Below are 22,337 nucleotides of genomic sequence, written 5' to 3'. Positions count from 1 at the left end.
TTGAGAGGAATAATGGCCGCCTTCGTAGTGATGGCTGGAACTGGGAACAACACAAGAAGTATATCAGAGCGTTTTAGCTGACCAGGAACATCATAAATTATTAGGCACCCCCTTCTACTCGGTTTACAGAACGGATGGGTAGAGGGGGTCTTGCCAAAGGACACAAGAAGCGAAAGAGACTTTGGTTGGGAGGGTAGAGGAGGAAAGCTAACGTTAGCTTAACGGCTAACGGTAGCTAGCTATCAACACGGTTGTCACTGCCGGGGACGGAGGACCGAGCAACCGTGACAACTGTGGGCTCGGAGGCTTTCAGGAATCGCCGGAGCGTATGATCAAATAGCTAGCCAGCTGCTAATATGAGTGGACCTGGGCAGGATAGCGAGCCAGAGGCGAAAGTCCTTCTCATCAAGCGGCTTTACAGGTAAGTTAGCAAGGCCATTTTGCCCAACGTTGGTTTAACCAAGGTGCTAACGTCAATTTAACGTTGTTGTGTTGTGTGGCGCTGGCCAATCAAACAGTGCTTGTCATCACTAGAGAAGGGACTGATGGGAGCACTTGGCTAGAAAGGAGTTAATGGTTTTATATTGCGTGAGCTTTCTACATCATTACATGTGCTTGTAATCCCTTTGTGGCACGTAAATGAAACTGAAAATTTGCCACCATAACGGCATCCAGTTAGCGCCTGATATTAATTGTCGACTACACAATATTGAGCTCACTTTGTCAGTCATGTCATTTGGCTGATGTCTAATTGTGTCTGTTGGCTCCAGGGCTGTGGTGGAGTCTGTGCACAAGCTGGATGTCATCATTGGCAGCAAAGCGTCCTACAGAGAGGTCTTCAAGCCGGAGAACATCAGCCTTCGCAACAAGTACGTTCAGTTTTTGGCACGTGACATGGAGCTGTGTACCTTTGAGCTACAGGACATCTTGATGCCGTCATTACATTTCTTGTCCATATTGTTACACTTGTGAATTCCTCTATTGTTACTCACCTCCAGCCCTTCACAGAGCTTGAGCGCTGCTTCCTCATTTTGCTTTCTGATGAATGTGATTGTCTCTGATGGCCAGATAGTGCAACATTCTCTTCTTAAGAACAAAGAAAATCAGATTACAGTACACAGCAGGGCTCTGTATGCTCAAGACATGCCATCATTTACTGTGCCTCACCTGCAAAAGGAATAGTTGGGCACCCCAGTGCAAGGTGAAGGTGATGCTTTTGTTGACTATCACATTAATCTCTCTCCACTGATGCATGGAAGACAAATTCTGGTGACATATGTTAGAGGAAAAGAGGATGACAGATAAGAAATGCATACCTGCACAAACAAAATATATCAGCATGAGCTTGTCAGTGCTTTTACACACAAAGCAACACACATTGGTGTGGTGGTAAATGAGCTTGGGGTTGTTGTCACCTCAGTACACAGGCCATTTTGATGAATAATGGGAATGCCTAACTGACTAAGTATGCCACCAGTATTTCTTTTTGCATTTATTGCTGTAAAGGATGCCAAATGGCTAGAGGCTGAATGTATAACATTGCAGGCCAAAAAAGACAGTTTGTTCCACTGAACTAAACATAGGCCTATGTGGTCTACATGGCCATCTGTGAGTAGTGGATGAGTTTGTTTGCTCCTACTGTTTTTCCTGTGTAGCCCCACCTCCTCCTGTGTAACCGGGGTTGAACTACAAGGAGTCATTGCTCCACTTTTGAAACCAAGCTCTCCCTAACGTATGGCTGTGACTGTGTGTTTATCTGTGTGTGTTTAGGTTGAGGGAGCTGTGTGTGAAACTGATGTTTCTCCATCCCGTCGACTACGGTCGCAAGGCTGAGGAACTTCTCTGGAGGAAAGTTTACTATGAGGTCATCCAGGTTATCAAGACAAACAAGAAGGTAACCGGCCTGTAGCTGTGGATGATACACTGCTGCTCATTTCATTTCCTCCTCTGGTTGCTGGTTTCACTGCCTCCCTGCCAAATGAAGTCCAAATATGTGTGAATCTAAGATAACTTAGGTATTTAAAGGCATAGTTTGGATTCATACCCATATAGTGATATTTGCTGGTCTGTGTGAGTCTAATACATTCACCAAGTTTGGTCCATAAAATCCTTCCATGTCACAACACCAGCACTGTGCTGCTCCAAAAAAATGAAGTGGAACGTGAGCATCCAAAGTGAAACTAAAACAACAGGGTGTTGCAACGGATGGGACAGGGGAATTAAGGTGCAGTACTTGGTGGATGTATTACAATCACATGTTGGAAGGAATACTGCTATAGCAGTACTAATCTGTCTGTCACTTTAAAATCTCTATGCCATAGATTGCAGTTTTTAGAGATTATTGCACAAAGGTTTATCTGGCATTAAACGCAGGTTAGGGAGGCTGGGAACAGTTTCTGATGTGGCCAGTAACTTCACATCTGTATAAGGAGGTTCATTCAGAGTTGATGAGAGCATCAGCTGAATTGGTGATCAGTGGCGGTCGTACTTGTTGATAATGTAATTCAGGTTTTTTATTGTGTTTTCCATTGTATAAACAATGTAATGCAACATAATACAGCAGGTTACAGCCATTCAACATGACACCAATTGACAAAATAAATAAAACAAATAACAAATCTTGGAACTAGACAATTTAAAAAGTAGAAATAGTAATAATGATAATAAGTATTTGTTGATATTGTATGCCTGCATTGTAACTCCCGGTGCATCTGACTTCCAGTGGCTGCTGGTAGAAATCAGTTTTCCTTCAGTTAAAATTATTTACCAAGTACAAGTTTTCATACGTCATTCCACTCTAAGTTCAGGGAACTGCTGCAAAAATTATCCTCTTAGGGAAAATTACCATGCAGTCAGTAACCTGTCCAGCTTACACGGCTACAGACTTCCAGCATGCCTCCAGAAATGGGCTTTCTTGGATGTAATTTTCCTTTTTTTTTTTTTTTTTTTTTTTAAGAATGTCAGCTGTGTTTGACATGCAACACCTTCTAATTGAAATTCTTGCATAATGTTTCTTTTTCTTCTATAGTTATTTCCCTAAAACACTTTACCATTTGCATGTCTGGACTATGGAATGCTCTGTCTAAAGAAATTATGAAATCAGTTCTTAAAACATCCTTTTCAACGTCTTGCTCTAATGTAAAATTCATGAGTTTGCCAAGTTTTTAAATCTTGTATTGTTTCTTATAGTTTAAATTTGAACAACTTTTCTTTTACATGAAATGTTTCACAATTGCAGTCCCTTCTCTAGTGATGACATTTATTTATGTGCTTCAGCATTCCATCTTTTTGTGCCAGTTTAATAGACATTTCTTTGATAAGCCCAGCATAATTAAAGTGTGTTTTGGTTATTATGACCTTACCTCACATGTCCTTTTCTCCTCCCTGTCTGTTACCCCTCTCCTGCACTGCAGCACATCCACAGCCGCAGCGCGCTGGAGTGCGCCTACCGAACACACCTGATTGCTGGCGTGGGCTTCTACCAGCACCTGCTGCTCTACATCCAGTCGCACTATCAGCTGGAGCTGCAGGACTGCATCGACTGGACGCACGTCACCGACCCGCTGATCGGTCAGACCTCCGAAACACAACGCAAACATTCACACAGACACACAGATACAGACACAGAGCACACACATGCACTTACAGCCCCAAATCTCTAACTTAATATTAAATTGCATAGCATCTCCACATCCTTTATCCCATATGTAATTATGCTGTCACATATTCTATTCTCATTTTCAAATTCAGTGCTGACTTCCTTAATACTTACTTACTTTTCCTCATCTGCTGTCGTTGCTCTTTCTCACACATGCAGTCTCATCCCTTTTTTGTTTTTGTGAAGGAAAAAAATCTGTTTCAAGTATGCAGACATAGGGCTGTGACAATAACCGCATTACCACGATACTGTTGTCATGTGATCCATACCGCAGGGTTGAACTCATTACCATCACAGTCCAATCCAGAAATCAAATGGTCTTGAAGCAAACTTGTAACAGCTTTAACATTAAAACCAAATTGTTTCTGGCGCAGGAGCCGTCATAAGGCTACTGCGGCAGTACTTGTTGACAGTAAATACGTTCACTGACATCCAAATTCGCCTTCTCAGAATGGACCAGATGGACATCAGTGTTTGAAAAAAAACATACTTTTGACTTTTTGACTTGTTCTCACCCACACACATACACGCAAAATGTACACTGCACACCAAACATTATAAAAAAAAAAAAAAAAACCTTAAACTCGGTTATACAAGTCAGTGTTGTCCACCATTTTCCCAAAGCACAGTTTTCATAAAGAGAGATATCAGATAGACTCATGTTCATGGTAAGAACACCCCTCCCCTTTCTTCACAGCATCCTTGGCAGGATAGAGTGTTTTTTTTTTCCCTCTGGTGAGAATGATGCATAACATTCACACACATTGAACAGGGTGTCTGCTTGTCCTTAGGCTTAATCTGAATTGTCTCAGACACAGAAGTTAAACGAGACTTTTAGTTTTAGCATATGGTGTTTAGAGGCATTCAAATGTTGCAATGGGTGCCATTGAAATGTAGGTGATTGGTTCTTATACACACTGTTCTAATGAATAATTAAGTTAAATTCACAGACCCGTACACACTAAACATTTATTTTTTGGCACATGTTTGAACTTCTTGAGTCTATTTTGTTGTTAAATGGGTATTATAAGGTTTTTAAAAAAAGCTTTGGATTTAATAGTGAAACCAGAAAGAAACATCCTAAAACCATCCAAATTTTAAACATTATATTGACCTGGTCTTAAGGTGATCTATATCTGGATGCAACCCCTAATTACACCTTGCATTCATACCTGGTATTTGTTAGTTTTCTGTTCACCTTGAGATGGGATATCATTGTTTCTTTGCATGATGCAAAGCAGGTGAATATGAGTCTCTCTGTTGTCAACAAAAACAAACAGCGAGGTGTGGCGTCACAGGGGTGATGTTACTGTACAGCCAGTACTTACTTGTCCTTTGCCGCAGCAAGGCTCCTCTCTGACTGGAGCAGGAGGTGTGGTGGTGACGTGTCTACCCTGTGGGCAGATTTGTTCTCATTTACGCAGACCCTCTGTACAGTTTGCAGTCAGACCTATCTGAGATCTGATCTCAGTGCGATAGAACACCTCTGAATAACCAGATGAAGATTGCATTTTAATACTAGGTATGGTTGGCGTCAATTCATTCATTTGTGAAGCATTAACTACATCAATAGCAGTAACTAACTAAAAATGGTATTCTCACTGAAACCCCAAGACAATCCCTAACCCACTGAATATAGAATCGAAAATTAAATTAAATCGTGATGAACGTGTGAATCAAAATTGTGTCGAATCAGCAAATCAGTGATGATTCCCAGCCCTAATACCAGGTATAAATGAGCTCTGCAGTCCGTTCTTCCACTATTCATCTCTTCAAGAAATAAAAGGAATACTCATTTTCCTCCTTGGTGCTTACAAAAAAGTGTCTGTCTTTAATTTAGCCTATTTCTTTACGCAGCTCTGTTAATTTGAAACCAGCACTCTAGAGGCAGAGGAATATGTTTCTCTATAATGTCTGCTTGCTGTCGTTTTGACCCTTGGACTCCTTGCTGTTGGCGCACTGTTGTTTGCTTGCACTTTGTTTGGCAGTGTAGGAATTTCAGCTTGCCCTTTCGTTGCATCATTGTAAGTCACTGGGTAAGTGCATCAGCTAAACACTGGAAATGTAAAAATGCAATGTGCAATGTTTCCCGGCAGGCCGAAAGAAACCAGTAACAGCCACCCCCAAGGAGATGGAGTGGGCACAGATGGCCTGTCATCGCTGTCTGGTCTACCTTGGAGATCTAGGTAATACACAGGATAGTAGAATATGCAATTAATCTGTCTCTGTTCCCTGCCAGAAGAGGTGTGAGACAGCCCTATATGCATGTGTCAATTAGCGTGGGAAAATTTGGCTTAGCAATAGGGTTTAACAGGAGGGGGTTGTTTAGTTGGTTTGCTGGTTAGACTTGTGTAATTGAGAGTTATTTGCAATTTGAGCATACAGTACAGTATTTCAAAGAATATGGCCGAAACAAATGATAATTCTGCCTGCACCCTTTTAATTACACATTAGGGCTTCAGTTTACATTTTGGATTTGGGCTTTAGTATAGAGTTTGTGTGCAAGAATAAACTAAAGGAACCGTTTCTCTCGTGGTTAGTATTTTTTATTGCTAACATTGTTTCCTCTGCAGCCCGTTATCAGAACGAGTTAGCCGGAGTGGAGGCTGAGCAGCTGGCAGAGAGGTTTTACCACCAGGCCTTGTCTGTCACGCCACACGTCGGTGAGTGACTGTAACGTAAAACCACTTACCATGACACGCCGTTGTTCCCACGGTAATACAAAACCTGGTAAAGTCACAGAGTGTGTGTTTTCTTTGCAAAATGGATTACCATATTATGCATCCACAAAGTTGTGTAAATGTTGTGTGATGTGTTGAGAATCTCATGTGATGCCAAAACAAGAAGAAATGTTTACATCAGCTGTTCAACAGAAAAAAGGAAGGAAATATTTGACTAAACACACTGACAAACGCTAATCATGGATATTGTACTATATGTTATCACATAACCATGTAAGAGTGGTGGTATTTAGTTAGCAAATACATCATTTGAGCACACTTGTTCTGTTCTCCCTATTCTCACCATCCTTGACTGAGTTGTTTGTTATGGAGGTATAAACACTGGATGGGAAGAAAAGAACTGGATGCTCACCATGTACACTGGTCAGAATTGTATTTGAGGTCTAGTGGGTTCACTGCTTAATGTAAATATATGTCTTCATTTATTTATTTTATAACCAGTAGAAGGCATTTTACTCTGACATGGCTCTCAGATCTGGCTAGTTCTGTGTGATTTTTTTTTTTTTTTTTTTTTTTGCCTAAAGAATAGTTGTACATAACCTGGCACTCTTATCCTGTGATAGCACAGCTTCATTAAAAATTTAAGATGCCATTTCAGGGTGTCACTCTAAATGAGGCTCTTGTGGTGTTCAGATTTGTCATATCTCTTGTAGATGGATTTTTGGGTCACCATTTCAAATCTGAGGGGTTTTTTTGCCAGTGTGCAAGCAGAACAAACATCAGACTTAACTTACTCATTTCAAAGCATCACACATGATGTAGATACAATACTAACTGTACTCATTGTCTCAGTGTCAAGTTGAAAGACTTAAGGTCTGTTCCTTTGGACTTTTTGGTATGAGTGAAAATTTCTATTAGTAGTATTGAAGGCATTTGATATCTCACTGTCACAGTTCACAGCACTGCAGCATTTAATCATATGCTGTTTTTTATTATTTTATTTGAGTAGTGATCATGAGGAGTTTTGGCTTGAAAGCCCTCAGTTGCTCTTAGTAAATGAATTTTGACTTGTTCCCTTGTCTGTCAACAGGAATGCCTTTTAATCAGCTGGGCACACTGGCAGGGAGCAAGTTCTACAATGTTGAGGCGACCTACTACTACCTACGCTGGTGAGAAATGGCTTCTGCATATGCACTCATTGAACCTGAGCACATAAGGGACGAGTCTAAACAGGCATTTCATTTCTTGCGTGTGCCAGCATCCAATCAGAGACACCCTTTGAGGGTGCCTACGGCAACCTGAAACGCCTCTTTGATAAAGCTGCCAAGATGTACCACCAAGTGAAGAAGCAGGAGATGAAGAAGCTGTCTCCTTCTCGACAAAGGTGAGGAGAATTCACAGAATTTCCACCCAGGTGTGGAAACTCAAGATACAAAGGAAAAATACTGAAATAAATTCCAGGCCTTGGAAAACCTGTACCACGCAAAATGTGTAGGAAAAGAAGGAGCATTTTTTGATTAGTCTCAATAGATACAGTATTCAGCAACCAATTTAAAGATAATTATCTTGATGACTGGCTAAAACTGATGTGCAATAACAAAATGAAACAATTGACCTCACATAGCAGTACTAGTGCCTTGTCAGAGAAAGGTGCAGTGTTTTTTTTTTTTGTTTGTTTGGTTTTTTTTCACCTGCATGGATAACACCATGCTGACCAGATTTTGTGTTTGCTTGAGTGTTGCATAAACTCCTCCCCCAGCATCTGACCTCTGACATCTGAGCTTAACTTCATATTTACATATTGGCCGCCTTATTCTGCATACTTACTTGATTTATCTAATACAAGAGGAAGATAACTTATTTTTTCCATCTGTTGTATTTCCCTTTAATTTTACTGCATTCACAGTTGCTTGTAAAACATGGAATGCATAAATATGCAGTTAAGAAAAGCTGTTTTTAATTAGATAAGCATTTCTTGGTACAAAATATTTCTGTAGATGCCCAAGGGATTCACAGACTTTCATTTATTATTCTATACATGAGTATATTTGAGTCTCAGGAAGGACATTCATAACAGTAAGATGCTTCTGCCAAATTATCATGTGTAGAAAGAGAAAAAACCCCACCTGGAATCCAGTGGGGCAGCCATGAGCTGTATTTTCTTCATATGAACGAGCAGATGTTGTGTGAAATGGCCCTGAAAATCACTAGTGCTGCTATATCATAAACTTTCCACGACCTTTTCCTCAGATCGAAAGACATCAAGCGACTCCTGGTAAGCTTCATGTACCTCCAGAGCCTGCTGCAGCCCAAGAACAGGTGAGGGCTTGTGCCTTTATCCACATCACCTCTTACCTCACACTGTTATATTCTCCCTCTGTTACCACCACAGTTGAAATTTTCTTACAGTTTATGCACCTGATCCATAGCCCCTTTTTGTTTTTTAAACTTATTTGCTCATCAACTGTATGAACACATTCCTTGTAGAGTTATACAGGATGTCTAGTGTCAGAATCTGTGTCGATCCAGCTCCCAAATATTCGGATACTTGGATTGGCGAATGAAGCTGTCCTGACACCCGCGCTGTAATGAGCTTTGCTTTGGTGCAATAAAATGCTTGTCTGATGAGAGGAGACGTGTCTACAGAGAGAGGATTCTTTGATCACAGTAAAACAAAGAGCCAAGCTAAGGTGTCTGGCAGTGCTGAGAAAAAAAGTTCCCTCAAACCAGTCAGACCAGAAATAAGGTCATCCAGCCCTCAAAGTAAAAGCATAAAATTGTCGCTGTCATTTTTGTAAAGAAGGAATAATAATTGTTGCTATAAATATCTAGCATGATCAGGATTTTTAAATTATATTTGTGTTTCTGTAATCTATAGCAGTGTTGCTCTGGCCAGTATTTCCAGTTTTGTCCCATATCTGTTGCTGTTTGGGTCTAAAGTTATGTTAAAGTTGAGGTTCTAAAAATTTAATTAATTATCATATAACCATTACTTCTTAAGCAGCTGGACTTTACTTAGTTTACTTTTAGATGCCATTAATTCTAAATTACAGTGTTTACTTTAATTTCATTTTCTCTTGCAGTGGTTGTAATTTTCTTGCTGTGGTGGCACACCACTGTTAAAGAACACAGAGGAACGCTGTACATTGTATTAATTCAACAACTGCAACATGTTCATCAATATGGGTTTCATTTTTAAATGTTTAGTGGCAGGTATTGAGTATTGTTACACAATTTTCAGTGCATGTTTTGACGAAATGAATCAGTGATTCCTTTAATTGTTGTAATTGCCAGAGCTAGGTAGCATGAATGATAGTTAATTAAGTGGCACTTAGTTGGCACTCCTGTTGGCTGAAGTACTTTGTATTCATATTAGTTCTGAAAAATCAGTGTTGGTGCACGTCTCATCCCACAGTTTATGGTAGTGGCATATTTGTCTTTAGATCTACTTTCATATTTTCATCATTGACATAGCTTCTTCATATCCAGCCACAGTAGCAAGGAATTTAGTCAGGTGCTGAAAGACATGTAAGAAATCTATGGCTCAAATCCAGTTGAAAACACTGGTATACAATAGTTTATCCCGGTACTGCAACTTAATTTTATATGTATATTTTTAAATCATACTTAAAGTTGCACTAGGCAGAATTTTTAAGGGTCGATTTAAGCAAGGGAGGTTTCCATGTTTCCATTTCCATGTTTTGTTTTGTTTTTTGTCAGTTTGGTCTAAATGTCCTCATGTCAATCAACCCATAGCAATTTTGTGTAGTGCACCTTTAATTGTCAACGGGATTCATAAAATTCATAAATTTGTGCTCCAAAGAACAAAAAACAAAAATGTTCTGCATCTGTAACCGCCCCAAAATAAAAATCAGTTATTTGATAGAGGAAAATACGTAATATACTTAATAGAAACTAATATGAAAATGTTAATATCTTCATTATGTTGCCCTCTTTCCAGCCTGATGGAGACGGAGTTGACATCACTCTGCCAGTCGGTGCTGGAGGACTTTAACCTGGTGCTGTTCTACCTGCCGCCGCCGGCCCATGGAGGTGCTCATCACTCCCCGAGTGAGGAAGAGGAGGAGCAGCAGCACACTGACAGCAGCTGCCCTGTGCTACCCGACAGCCTGGTCTTCAAGATGGTTGTCACCTGTTTGATGGTGGTGCACAGCCTGAAGAGAGGAGGTCAGTGCTCGTGGAGTGGTGATGGTGTGACATGAGGTCTGTCAAAATTGTGACTGTGTGTGTGTGTTTTTGTTGCATGTCAGGCTCACCCGATCACGTCGGTTCAGGCTCAGATGATTTAATTGTTCCAGCGGGCTTGAGAGTGTTGGGCTCTCCGCTGTGGTGAATAAATGAACTTGAACCTGAAGTTGAACTTAAATATTTTAATGTGTAAGGGGGTTGATCTGATGTGTGTCTGATATACGTCAATTAAGGTTATGGTCTGTTAGGGGAACCAAACTAAACCAGCAAAACAAACGTCAGGCAGACAACTTGTTTTATTGTTTATTTTTATTTTTATTTTTATTTTGTTTTATTCAGTCAGGATATTTTTGTCGGGATTAAAGCATGGGGTGTTGGGCTGCACCAGAGCCTATGACAGCAGACATCCGTTGAGTAGGTGGTCCTTCTTCTAGTACTAACAAATCCTGTTTTTTTTTTTTTTCTCCCCTGCAGGGTCGAAGCAGTATAGTGCATCTATAGCCTTTACTCTGGCCCTGTTCTCCCATCTGGTCAACCATGTAAACATCCGCCTGCAGGCAGAACTGGAGGAAGGGGAGAGCCAGGTGCCACCACTGCACACCGACAACACAGGTGAGAGGAAATTTCAGTCTCCATACATTAAGAAGAAAAACACCCCCAGGTCTGTACACTAATTTTAATCTCCCAGCTGGTGTCCACATAGATCATTATGATTTCAGGTCTGAATTATCTTTGTCAGGAATACCTTTTGGGATTGAAACATTTATCTTTGCGGTCAGAATTAATCCCCTATGGGAGTACTACCGTAGTATGTAGAGTGTCTAATGTATTACCAAGATATTCTTCACCTATAACTTTTAAGAACCTGCAGCTAGCTCTCAGGAATATTTTTAAATTACACACATTTATAAACTCTCTCTGAAATGCTCTTTCAAGAATAAACTTATTGGGAACATCTATTTAAGTATGCAGTTAATAGTAAGTCATTTCAAAGAAATAATTTTGAGAAACCTAATTGAAAGTAATAGTGGGTCACTAAAAGCGCTTTTTTCTTCTCTTTCAGATGACCTTGAGGTGAGGGATCTGTCGGCCCCGCCAACTGACCGTTCTGACGAGAGACCACTGCAGAACGGCTCCCTGGAGCAGGAGGATGAGGACGATGAGGAGAAGGATGAAGATGGGTGCGGGAGGGTCGGGGCCAAGAATAGCAATATGGCCGAGGAGCACAAGTTGGAAGAGGAGAAACAGAGGCAGAAGAAGAAGTACACCCGCCTGTCCCGACTCCGCCGGCGCCGCTGTGCCCGCAAGGATGGCCGGCCAGAGGACGAGAGCGACTTGAGCGAGGGCTTTGAGAGTGATGAAGATGAGGAAGATGACATTGATGAGGGGAGGGGTCGTGCTGACTCAACAGGTGGTGCTTCCTCTACAGGTGCCCCAGTCAACTCTTCCTCTCTCGGGAAGGAGAGCAAGAGGGACCCCCTGGGTGAGGAGGGCAGCTGGGAGAGTGGCTCGGAGGAAGAGGAAGAGGAGGGTGGCACAGCCTTTGATGTAGAGACTGACTCAGATATGAACAGCCAGGAGTCGCGCTCTGACCTGGAAGACATAGAGGATACGGAAAACTCGGCCCGAGAGCACCAGGACGACGAGGAAGGTGAAGATCAGCCCAAGGAAGACGGAGATGACAGAGATGGTGATACCCCCCCGACCACCAACGGGCCGCTGCTGCCCTGCAGTGACCCCAACATCAGCAGTAACCTGCAGGCCATGTCCTCACAGCTCTTCCAGGCCAAGCGCTGCTTCCGCCTGGCGCCCACCTTCAGCAACATGCTGCTACGGCCCCAAGGCTCATCATCCTCGGGTAACCCCACCCCCACTCCTACTGATGCTTCTGCCACCACATCCCAAGAGACACCCCCTCCGCCTGGGGACTCACCCTGCGACATGAGCCCTGGTACCGCCAACGGAACCAATGAAAATGGTAACCTAGCTTTTCCCTCACTTTATAATAATTTTAACAGTAAAAATAATTGTTCACAGCGCCCAAACTTAATATTTTTGACCATCAGCCAAGCACATGTAAAGTGACACAATTTACTGTCCAGAGGTACTTTTTACCACCCAAAAAACTATCATGCTCTGTCGTCCAGTGTGCCCCACCTTTACCAATGAATCACTGACCCTGGTTGGACTCTGATTGTTCATTGTGTGGTAATTTTAATGGCTACCTGTTTAAGAACTTTTTTTTTTTTTTTAATCTGAAACAGAATTCAAATTGAGACTGATCAAACTTCTCTTGCCTGTAATTGTTGTCGTTTTCTTACCTAGACTTGGACTCAGACTCAGAAGGCAGCCAACACAGCAATCAGTCAGTACGCAGCGAAAAGACCCTCTCAGAGAGACTGGAGATCCTGACCAAGCAGGGACTCATCCAGGTGGTGAAGGTCTTTGTTGATTGGCTAAGGACAAACACAGACATTATCCTCATGTGCGCACAGGTAGGAGGGCAGGGTCTCTCACTTTGTTAACAGTTGCATTTTTAAGTATATTTTACACAGAATGTTTTCATTACAACAAAGCAAAAAGACTGAAGGCAATGTTCTCAATGCAGAGTTCTCAAAGTCTGTGGAACCGGCTGTCCGTGCTGTTAAACCTGTTACCTGATGGCAGTAAGATGCTTGAAGCAGGTGAGTCATTGGTCAAATGATGATGTTATTCTTATGTCTCCTGGCTTCCTTGAGATGTCACAAAAAAATGCCACATGTACCTCAGTTGGTAGATGATGATTCTAAAACAGTCAGGGTAAAGGTTTATTTATTTATTTATTATTTGTTTGTTTGTTTGTTTGTTTGCACCATAATATAGAGACAATTACATAGATAATTGTAAAAAAAAAAAACAATAATACAGAAAGTGCTGGAGAGGTAAAAAACCCAAAATGGGCTTATTCAAGGAAACCTCCCCAAAAATGAAGATAAGATAACAAATAAAATAAAATAAAATAAAATACTCAAAATTCAAGTAACGACAAAAACAACAACAACAACAACAAAAGTACAAATACCATAATTATATTCCCACTGCCATCACCAGTAGGGACTTTTTTGCTTTTATCATACTGTAACATGTCATGGACAAAAATGTCCACTATATGACATACACTGCATTCAGAAAGTTTTCAGAACCCCTTCACATTTGTTATGATGCAGCCTCATGCTACCATTGTTTAAATTCATTTGCCAGTTGCCATTTTCCACAAATTTCCTTATGGTAGGTTAGGTTTGGGGCAGGGAGATATGTTTGCAAGAGTGAAGCCCCTTCACTTTTCCAGCAGTTGGGGAAACAACAGACAAGACTTTTTGTCTTACAGCATTTACTTTACTGTAGCCTATATTGTACATTTGTAGCTAGACTGACAACCTTACTGCTGACCTTTTCCTCTGCTCTGCTCGCATTCACCATGACTTTTCTGCGGCTTGCTCTCTCACACTCACTCAGCCACACACTCCCTATGCACGTGTTACGCACCGCCCTATTCCTTAAAGGAGCTACCCCATTCTTATAACAATAGCTTTCAGGTAGATGTCCTTTTAAAGAATGAGGAGAGAGAGGAATATTGGATTTGATGCACCAGTCGATGACTCAAATCAAGTCCATGATAATGCATGGTGTTATCATGCTCGCACAGTGTGTGAGTGAAAGTCATTCGTAGCCCATTGAGATTAATGCTCGTGTGAAATTGAAATGGAATTTGTGACCAGGTAATAACTCAATATTATTTATTTACTTTCATTAGAATACTGTGATGAAAATACAATTGAGTTACTGTGAAACACAATTCTGTTACCTTCTGTTATCCACTTAAGATAAAAACTACTAGATAAAATCTCTTGCAGAATTACATCTGAAAGAAATTAAAGTACTATTTGACTTTTTGTTTTACTTTTGTATGCTTTAAATGATCATACTGCTCAATGAATTTGGCATCGGTTTGATCATTTAACATGTGACTTTACATGTTAGCAGATATCATTATAATCTATAGAAATAATTTGTTATGATTATGATTTTAATTTTGTCCATATCACTGCACTCTAACCACATCCCTTACATGTTTTCCTGGTGCTCAGCTTTGCTTCTCACTCCCCATCTTTGTCTCCCTCTGTAGTTTTCTTACTTGTACTGCAAGTAGAGAGCTTACGATGATCTATGTTTGTGTGTGTGTTGCAGATCTTGGTCTGAATATGGAGGTGACGGAGCTGCTGAATGAGTGTGAACAGCCTGGCCTGGTCCAGAGTCTGCTGCTGCCTGAGGACCTGGCACTGCGTCATCTGCCGGCACTCAACTTAGCACACCGCCGCCTCGACTTCACTCGCCACAGGCCCTCCCTCAGTCCCTTACAGGAGGTATAGACACGCACACACGCAGGATTCAGGTCAAATGTTGTTTTAGAACATCAAAAGACATTAAAGGCATCGTCTCACCACATGGCTTGGTAACCCATTACTGTATAAATGAGTCAGAAATGAATTTTGATGGTGGCTTTGGCCTTTTTTCTTTTTTTTCTTTTTTTTAAGTAGACCCGCTTTCTGTGAACTTCTAGCGACACACAAACATCCACACCATAGAATGGGCTTCACCCTTCCAAGTCATTTAGGCAACAAGGGGCATGTTCAGACATAGATACCCACATGTAGTCAAGACATGAACATAGTGCCTTTGGCAACCCAAGGTTATGCAAGCCTTTAAACGTTTACAAAACATCAACATCTAGATTTATATGTTAAAGGAATACTTTACCTCTAATGGATTATTTTTGTATCAAATAATCATTTTGTGCAGCCTTCAGTCTCTGACAGACGGTTTTACTGCACAGAGATGCCAAGCAATTTTGGAGCAGAAATTTACCACAAAGGTTTGCAAGTAAATCGTTCTTCATCAGGGACTGAAGGCAGCACACAGTGAGCACTTCATCGAGATATCGTACATTAAGAGTGAGGTATCTCTGTAAAACAAGACAACAGAACAGTACATCCCACAATGATGTACCACATTTAAACTGTCTCTAACTTTCTTTTCTTTTCCCTGTTTTCTTCCCTCTTCTGTCATCTTATCTCTCTTACCTCTTTCAATTTTTCTTGAAACCCACTCAATATCTGTTGCTTGCTACCTTTTCCCTCCTCTCTCACTCCCAGTGTGTGGTGCGAGTGTGTTGCATCCGCAGTTTTGGCCACTTCCTTACCAATCTCCAGGGCAACGTGCTGCACTTCAACCCGGAGGCGGGCATCTTCACCAGCATCAGCCAATCGGAGCAGGAGAATCTGGTGCAGCAGGCCAAGGCCCAGTTCCGCATGGTGAGTGACAGTCAAATGAACCAGTGACCAGAGGAACCACAAGGTGCCTGTGTTCACTCAGTCAGTGTGTCTGCTCCGTGGGCTGCTGTAACACTGATAATGCTGTTGTTACATAACTGCTGAACTGAGTGAATAAGGAAGATATTTAATTAATGACTAGAAACCAAATGATTCTTTTCATGGATGTTGTATGTCTCTTTCCTTAATGTCCAGGCTGAGGAGGAGGCTCGTCGAAACCGCTTGATGAGGGATATGGCCCAGCTTCGACTGCAGGTTCAAACATTTTCACTCATCCATGGAATTCATAAACTGTTAACACCCTTGCCACAGGCTTTTATAAAGATACACAGCAGCATCATTGCTGCCAAAATAGAAGGGTTCCAAAACAGGTTTGGTAGGGCTGGAAATTATAGATGATTACTTTAAGGATTTGTATGGGAATAACTCAGAAAGTAGGGCTGAGTATTGACACTGACCTCGCAATATAATACACATCACAGTGCACTGGTCACGGTATGATTTGTATCTTGATGCAAAACAGTATTGCACAGAATTGACTACAGAGCTTGAAATGCAGCCTACTGCATAACATCAGGGCTGACTGATAAAATATACTTCACCACTAGAATGTAGATGTCGTAACATTGCGTGAAAGTGAGGTGCATAAACATATCAATACAAGGGCTTTGACAATCTATATTGTACTGCAAAAAATATATCACAATATTCAGGTGTTGAGCTGTATCGATTCTTTTGTACTGCTCAAACAAAGTATTGAGAAGCTTGGAAAATTGTTGTGGACCTATTTTCATTTTATTGAGATATTTGCTGTGAAGAATAACTTGCACTCAGTTGACACTTATTTGGCCCAGCGACTGCCAGTTTAAATGGTATTGAATCAGGGTTTACGCTATACTTTTATCCTAACTCCCACATCTTATGCAGTGCACACTGTGTAATCCATTGATCACATATTATCAGCTGGTGGTTTGATTTGGTGTCTGATCCTTGCAGTTGGAGGTGTCACAGCTAGAGGGCAGCCTTCAACAGCCCAAGGCCCAGTCATCCATGTCTCCCTACCTGGTTCCCGACACGGCCGCCCTCTGCCAGCATCTGAACCTCATCCGGCAGCTGGCTGGTAGTGGCTGTTTCATCATCATCATCCCACGTACAGGTCAGTGCCTTGCCTCGTCCTCTCTCTGTGTCCTGGGCAGCAGGAAGCTCTGATTAACAGCTGTGATCAAGCTGCTGTATCAGCAAGGATCCATCCTGCTGAAGCGTCCTTGAGCAAAACGCTGAACCCCAGCCAGCTGACACTTGCCCTCCATGCACAGGGGGAAGCAAATTAAGAGACTCTCCTTATCAGAATCAGAATCCCATCATTTTGTTGTGGCTTATCTGCAGTAGTTACTTAATTCTCTTCACTGTCTCTTGATCATGACATGAGGTGGAGACTAGGGGGCAGAATGAGCTCACATATCACTCTTTCTCTTTTTGTAGGGAGGTGTTTCCTTAGCCACATTTTGTGTAGGTAATTGAGAAATAAACTGGTCAAACTGGCTATCATGTAATAAATATGCTGAACGCATGCTGAGGCTGCGTCAAGCCCCGCACTGCGCTTGTCATATGTTATCCTAACTGTGGGTGAAGTGAAATGAAATGACTTGGAGGACATAATCATCCGAGTTTATTTTTTGAATGGAATTTGATGCTTTTACTTTGAAGTATCTGATTCTGTGAAAAATGATTTGGGATGGTTGGCCAGATGGCAGGGTACACCAAGTGGGCTAAGCAACTGTCCCATAATCCAGAGGTTCACAAGGTCAAACTATGTCAAAACTCTGGGCATGAGTTGACCTACTTCCTGAAGTGCACCAAACCTCACATACTTACATGAATTCTTTTGTAGTGATTGATGGGCTTGACATGTTGAAGAAGGAAAATGCTGGTGCGAGAGATGGCATCCGCTTCCTGGAGTCAGAGTTTCGCAAAGGCAACAGGTGGGTGGCGTGCTACCTTAATCCACTCCACTTTTTTAGGGAAGTTTACAATGCTGTTTTTTTTTTCTGCAAGGTAATTTGACCATTGAACAGTGTACTTTTTGAAGGAGTTCCAAGGGTTCAACTTTTTTTGTTCTACTCTTTTGTACAGGTACATACGCTGCCAGAAGGAGTCGGGGCGAAGTTTTGAAAGAGATAAGCTGAAACGGCAGGACATTGAAGCCTGGTAAGCCTCGATGCACATCCAGGATTACTTCCACTTATGAGAAAGCTATTTAACGTTTTCATCTGATGGATAGGTCTTAAATTCTGAGTGATTTTGTGTGTTATTTTCTAGGCATCTATATAAGATGGTGGACAGCTGTCGTCAGCTGACCGTCTCCCAGAGCAATGGAGATGAAGACACAGCCGGCATGGTGACAATTCTTACTGGCCACTTAGTGGAAGAGCTTTGTACTCGGTCAGCAGCAATGAAGGTCAGTCACTAACTGCGTATTATTACACAGCAGGCGTGAGCAAACAGCTATTATGCTGATGGTTGCCACAAAAAGCAATGACCAAGGCTTTAACTTTACTGCAGTTTAGAGCAATGGAATTAAAAAAAATTAAAGGTCATATTTCAAAAAACTGCTTCACCACCAGTCAGAGGGGTGATGCATCTTGTGTGATCTTTTTTGCTTTCATCCTTGAAGTAACCCTGTAAACTGCTGTACAGATAAAGTTTATTATTTCTTGGCATTGACGTGAGGAATTGCCTGAATCATATGAGGGCAAAGACGTGTTGACCTTTCTTTTCTCTCCCAATGCCAGTCGGCCATTCAGGCGGTGGGCGCAGCAGGGATGGAGTTGAAGAACATCGTGGAGTTTTACCGGCAGTGGAAGGAGATCGGCTGAGACGTCCGAGGGGGCAGCTGTCGGCACTGCGAACAGCTGATCGATCACAACACTCGCTCCCTCTCTCTCTCTCCCACTCTTTTGCTCTGTGTGTATCTGCGTCTCCAAGGCAAAATCAACTGAAAAGAAAGGTGGAACAAAGGAAAGAGTAAAGGCTTAGAGGGATGGAAAAGTTAATACAGTGGAGGAAAAAAAGGTGAAGAGAAATAAAGGCGAAACGGGGCTATAAGACACAGCAGATCTCCCACCTCCCACCCCCTAATCCCAAACATAAAGAGTGACCCCTAGTGGTCAGGGTGAGGAAATGGTGGGGGACGCTACACAACTTTGAAGTGCCCCTGGTTCACACCCTAACCAGGCATATACTGTATATGTTAGCAAACGAGTACATACGTGTCGAGAGAGAAACCGCACGCACACACACATACACATTCATTCACGCTCAGATGAATCCATATAGATATATAGAGCAGTGTTTTGGATTTCCATTACCTTGCCCCTTCCCCCCCCTTCCCTTTCCCTTCTGTCTGTATTTGAGCGCAGGGCCCACAATGGCTGGACTCTGGCAGGGCTGGGTTTGGTAAAGACAAGGATGAATGAAGAAATCTCAGAGAGAGAGAGAGAAAACACACACTGTCCACTTGACACCTTGACATGCCAAGCTTCCAGCCTCTCAACACAACCAGGGTCTCGTAGCTCATAGGCTTCTGCAAGGGGTTTAGGACGACGGATGTACACTTCTCCGGGATTGGTTTCTTTCCTATGTGGCAAATTTTTTTTTATTTTTATTTTTTTTTTCTTCATTTGCGGTGTACTTTTGTGACATGTGACTAATGTATTGTTATTTGTGTAAGAGGAGATGAAAGGAAAAAAAGAAAAAATATGACAGGTCATGTCCTGTTTTAATTTGGATTTTATTTTTGTACCCAAATTATGTACTTTATTTTGCTTTTTGTAAGCTGTTGCTGAATGAAATACGCAAGAATGTTTAGGGGAAGGGAAGGGAATATTGTTGTGTGTTGTTCCACTAAACCAGTCCTTCAGTAATTGGGAAGAAAAAATAATAAATTGGACTTTATTTGTCAAGTTGTCATGTTAATGAGGGAAAGGGCTGATTACCATCAGCTTCATGTTGTGGCTAGTCACTCAGGAGAGAGGGGCCAGCAAACTTTCCCAGGTGAAGGCTGAAGTGGGTTGTGTTTGGACCCCTGTGAACTCCTAAAATATATCCCACCTACCATCACCATCTCCATAGTACCTGTACCATCATGCACAGTGCAAAGAAAAAAAACAGTATATGTGTGTGGCCACGCATTGAATAAAAAGAAACTCAACATAAGAGGCTGCCTCCTTTCCTCTCTAAGTGCCAATTGACTGTTACAGGCAAATGTAGGTTGATTTCATTATTGATGTTGCAGTGCACCCTGTCTCCTCCTCTTCTGTCTGAACCCTCATGGTTGACTAAACTGACCTGAATCAAGACCTGTCCTCCAAGCCCTCAGCTCTCCATGTGACATCTTTTCCGGGGGCCTAGCTGCCACCTCTCAAACTAGGTCTCTGCGTGCCAGCCTTTTTGTTTTTGTCTGCCATCTCTGTCCCGGGCCCCCTGCCCACCGCTCACTGGTGGCAGCACCATGGATGGAAAATAACCAATCCCCTTTCAGTAAGATCAGTGCCACCCCAGCAGAAGATGGCTGGCACCGTGTAGGCCCACTTTTTAGGGGGGGGGGTGAGAGGGTGGGAAGTCGGACACTGATCCTGAACTTTGGAGAGTTGCATACTTCTGTGGACGGTTCGGGTGATGAGACTGAAGAAGTTTGAACAAATCATAAATATATATATATTTTTTTAGACTGAGCTATACGTGCTTCTCTCCAAGGAAATATCCATGAAGCTGTCAGTCCTTGCGGTTTGGAAGTGCCCTGCCTGCCTTGACTTAATGTGTAAGTAACTAATGATCATTTAATGTTTTCCTTTTCTTTACTAAACAACTTTTTTGCACAAAAAGGCTGATCATTCCAGCCACATGCATGCACCTATTCTCATATTCTTACTCCATTAGACATGTTACAAAATATCATGCATTTGGTTCCGGATAAATGCCATCCAAGTTTGCTCTTATGTTAATGATGCCAGGGCTCTTGTGCTCTCTGCCTTGTCTCCTGATCGTGAAAAACAAGGTTTCTTTCTTTGCCACATCCAATGAAAAAAAGGTCTCTGCCCCGAGGGTGGGATTTCGGCATTGGGCATGCAGTGTTTTTATTCGCTTAGTGGTGGAATGTGCCGAGGGAAAGGGTAACTGTGGTACAATAGGAACCGGCCCGACTGGGTATTTATGATGGAATAATTTTGCCATTGCCAGCAAGCAAACCGTTTTTTTAATTTCCTCCCCTTTTCACGGGCAGGAGCTCCTTCATTCAAGACTCTGATGATCCCATCGGCAGCATAAAGCTGAAAGGTTTGACCGCTTTTCTCCGTATCATCTAACTCCTCTGTAGTTTTCGCTCGTAACATTGTGTCTCTCTCTTTCTAAGAATCGCCTGCTGTTTAACTCCATCCCCGCTCCTCCTCTGGAGACCCTTGTTTTTTACTCGGAGTCACTCCCACTTACAGGAGCAAAACATGTATGATTTCCCAATCATCTCTGGCTGCGACAGAGTGTAGTCCTGCATTGATGCATGGATAAAAATCAACAGTAACGCGGTTTGGTCGCACTAACACAAGGTAGGCTATGCCCTCAAAGCATTCGAAATAATTAAACAAATATATATATTGTGTACCCATTGGATGCTTATGTAATTTCCCACGTGCAGCCACGCGAGAAACTACCATTAAGGACATGTTTTCAGTGTCGCGTGGAAAGGGGTATCCCGGACCAGGCTGTTATTCATGTTGACTTCCCTGCTAATTTAGAGCTTACAGTAATAATATATAATAGCAATAGCCTAATAATATACTTATAATATACTGAAGAGGCTGCAGACAAGGAAAGGATGTGTCATTTGCTGCTGTTAGTTTACTCTACAAATACCAAAATGCACTTCCTATGCTTTATAGAGTCCACCTCATATATGTTGATCATAATTATCTAGATTATAGACATCAGAAAAAAATTATCCTGGAAAGACAGGTGAATTAACTGACTGGGGCCCCCAGTGGGTGAATCAGTGGCACTGTAGGGCTCCCTAAACTGTCTGACCCGAAATGCACTCTGTGGCACTTGATTGTTCATTCATTAGTATTTTGTACTTTTGTTTCACATCGCCCCAATTCCAAAACAAGGTTTTACTTAAAATGTGCAACCAGTGTAATTTTTGAACGAAAAAAAAAGTGATATAATGTCTGTGGTGTTGCAATAGACAAGCCGGGCCTAGCAGGAATAAAAATGTTATTTCCTGGCCTTCCTGTGCAGTCTAATAACCATCCCAGTGGTATTGGGGTCAAGGCTTTAGTGGTAGTTGGTGAGGTGGGTACACTGCTAGGGAGGAGGGCCAGTCACCGAGGATGAGGAGGCTACACAGAGTGTACCATCCTCCACATTACT

The 22,337-nt window shown here is 42.0% G+C and overlaps 1 protein-coding gene across 1 annotated transcript; it reads left to right on the top strand.

Moving 5' to 3' along the window:
• On the top strand, window positions 1-20,132 carry smg5 (SMG5 nonsense mediated mRNA decay factor). The gene is made up of 22 exons (XM_030072173.1): window positions 1-421; window positions 771-869; window positions 1,771-1,894; window positions 3,414-3,570; window positions 5,755-5,844; window positions 6,232-6,321; window positions 7,430-7,508; window positions 7,598-7,723; window positions 8,590-8,658; window positions 10,301-10,527; window positions 11,023-11,160; window positions 11,612-12,526; window positions 12,874-13,043; window positions 13,157-13,232; window positions 14,776-14,951; window positions 15,741-15,899; window positions 16,113-16,172; window positions 16,914-17,073; window positions 17,809-17,899; window positions 18,051-18,125; window positions 18,237-18,375; window positions 18,710-20,132. Exons 1-22 carry the CDS (start codon window positions 357-359, stop codon window positions 18,791-18,793), a joined length of 3,369 nt encoding a protein of 1,122 aa, XP_029928033.1. The 5' UTR covers window positions 1-356; the 3' UTR covers window positions 18,794-20,132.
• Window positions 20,133-22,337: the final 2,205 nt, after the last annotated feature.

Source organism: Myripristis murdjan, chromosome 16 (assembly GCF_902150065.1).
Source record: "Myripristis murdjan chromosome 16, fMyrMur1.1, whole genome shotgun sequence".
In the NCBI taxonomy this organism is placed as follows: Eukaryota; Metazoa; Chordata; class Actinopteri; order Holocentriformes; family Holocentridae; genus Myripristis; species Myripristis murdjan.
This window is presented reverse-complemented; position numbering and strand designations above follow the sequence as displayed.

What these genes read in the sequence shown, in the direction of transcription:
- smg5 (XM_030072173.1), top strand. Translation starts at nt 357, where the DNA reads ATGAGTGGACCTGGGCAGGATAGCGAGCCAGAGGCGAAAGTCCTTCTC. An exon ending in CGTCACCGACCCGCTGATCG is followed by an intron (nt 3,571 to 5,754) that starts GTCAGACCTCCG and finishes GTTTCCCGGCAG; the next exon opens with GCCGAAAGAAACCAGTAACA. An exon ending in TGGCCCAGCTTCGACTGCAG is followed by an intron (nt 16,173 to 16,913) that starts GTTCAAACATTT and finishes TGATCCTTGCAG; the next exon opens with TTGGAGGTGTCACAGCTAGA.